Source organism: Nestor notabilis, unplaced genomic scaffold (genome assembly GCF_000696875.1).
Source record: "Nestor notabilis isolate BGI_N333 unplaced genomic scaffold, ASM69687v1 scaffold16856, whole genome shotgun sequence".
Classification (NCBI taxonomy): Eukaryota; Metazoa; Chordata; class Aves; order Psittaciformes; family Psittacidae; genus Nestor; species Nestor notabilis.
Genome location: NW_009931665.1, coordinates 11815 through 12594, shown reverse-complemented (window position 1 = coordinate 12594; position 780 = coordinate 11815). Strand labels below are relative to the sequence as shown.

The 780-nt window shown below is 60.4% G+C and overlaps 1 protein-coding gene across 1 annotated transcript in view; it reads left to right on the top strand.

Moving 5' to 3' along the window:
- TIE1 (tyrosine kinase with immunoglobulin-like and EGF-like domains 1) overlaps window positions 1-780 on the top strand; it is a 15439-nt gene that overhangs the window by 8980 nt on the left and 5679 nt on the right. The window contains exons 9-11 of the mRNA XM_010016018.1: window positions 1-48; window positions 391-536; window positions 678-777. Coding sequence (XP_010014320.1) covers window positions 1-48; window positions 391-536; window positions 678-777 — 294 coding nt within the window. The remainder of the gene's footprint in view (window positions 49-390; window positions 537-677; window positions 778-780) is intronic.

Below are 780 nucleotides of genomic sequence, written 5' to 3'. Positions count from 1 at the left end.
GCTGTGTCTGCCCGGCGGGCTGGCATGGGCAGCACTGTGAGAAGTCAGGTGAGGCTGGCGTGGGGCTGCAGTGGGTTTCTGTCCACCAGCCTTGCATGGGCTCCAGCTCCTTCCTTACTGGTGACTGAGGGGCCATTTGGCCTCACCAGCCAGCCCAGCAACCTGCCTTGCTTGCAGAAATAGCCCCCAACCCTATAGAAACCTGGGCACTGCAAGGGGATCATCTAATCTGGCCCCCTGGGATTATTAGTATTGCTGAGCCTGGAGCATGGGGTGGGGATCAGCACTGGACCACAGCATCTGGCTCCAGCCCCCTGACGCCAAGGTGCCAGCTTCTCTTGTGCCCTTGGAGGAGTGGGGCCAGCCCTAATGCTGATTTCTGTGTGCCAGACCGGTTCCCTCAGATCATCCATCTGGCTTCGGAGCTGGAGTTCAACCTGGGCTCAGAGCCTGTTGTCAGCTGCGTGGCCACGGGCAACCCACTGCCCACCAGTGACAGCGTGGAGCTGCGCAAGGCTGATGGCACTGTGCTCAAGGTACTGCCCCCATGCCCTAGCCCCACCAACATCCCCACGTTGCTGGCTCCCTCAAAAGTACCCATATCCCCAGTGGGCTGCTGGGCAGCTTCAAGCTGGTGTGGAGAGCCAAGAGGCTGACGGCACCCTCTGTGACTGCAGCTCATCAAAGCCATCATCGAGTCAGGGCAGATCACCTGCGAGTTTCAGGTACGACGCCTGACAAAGGCAGACACGGGGCTCTGGGAGTGCCGGGTCTCTACAA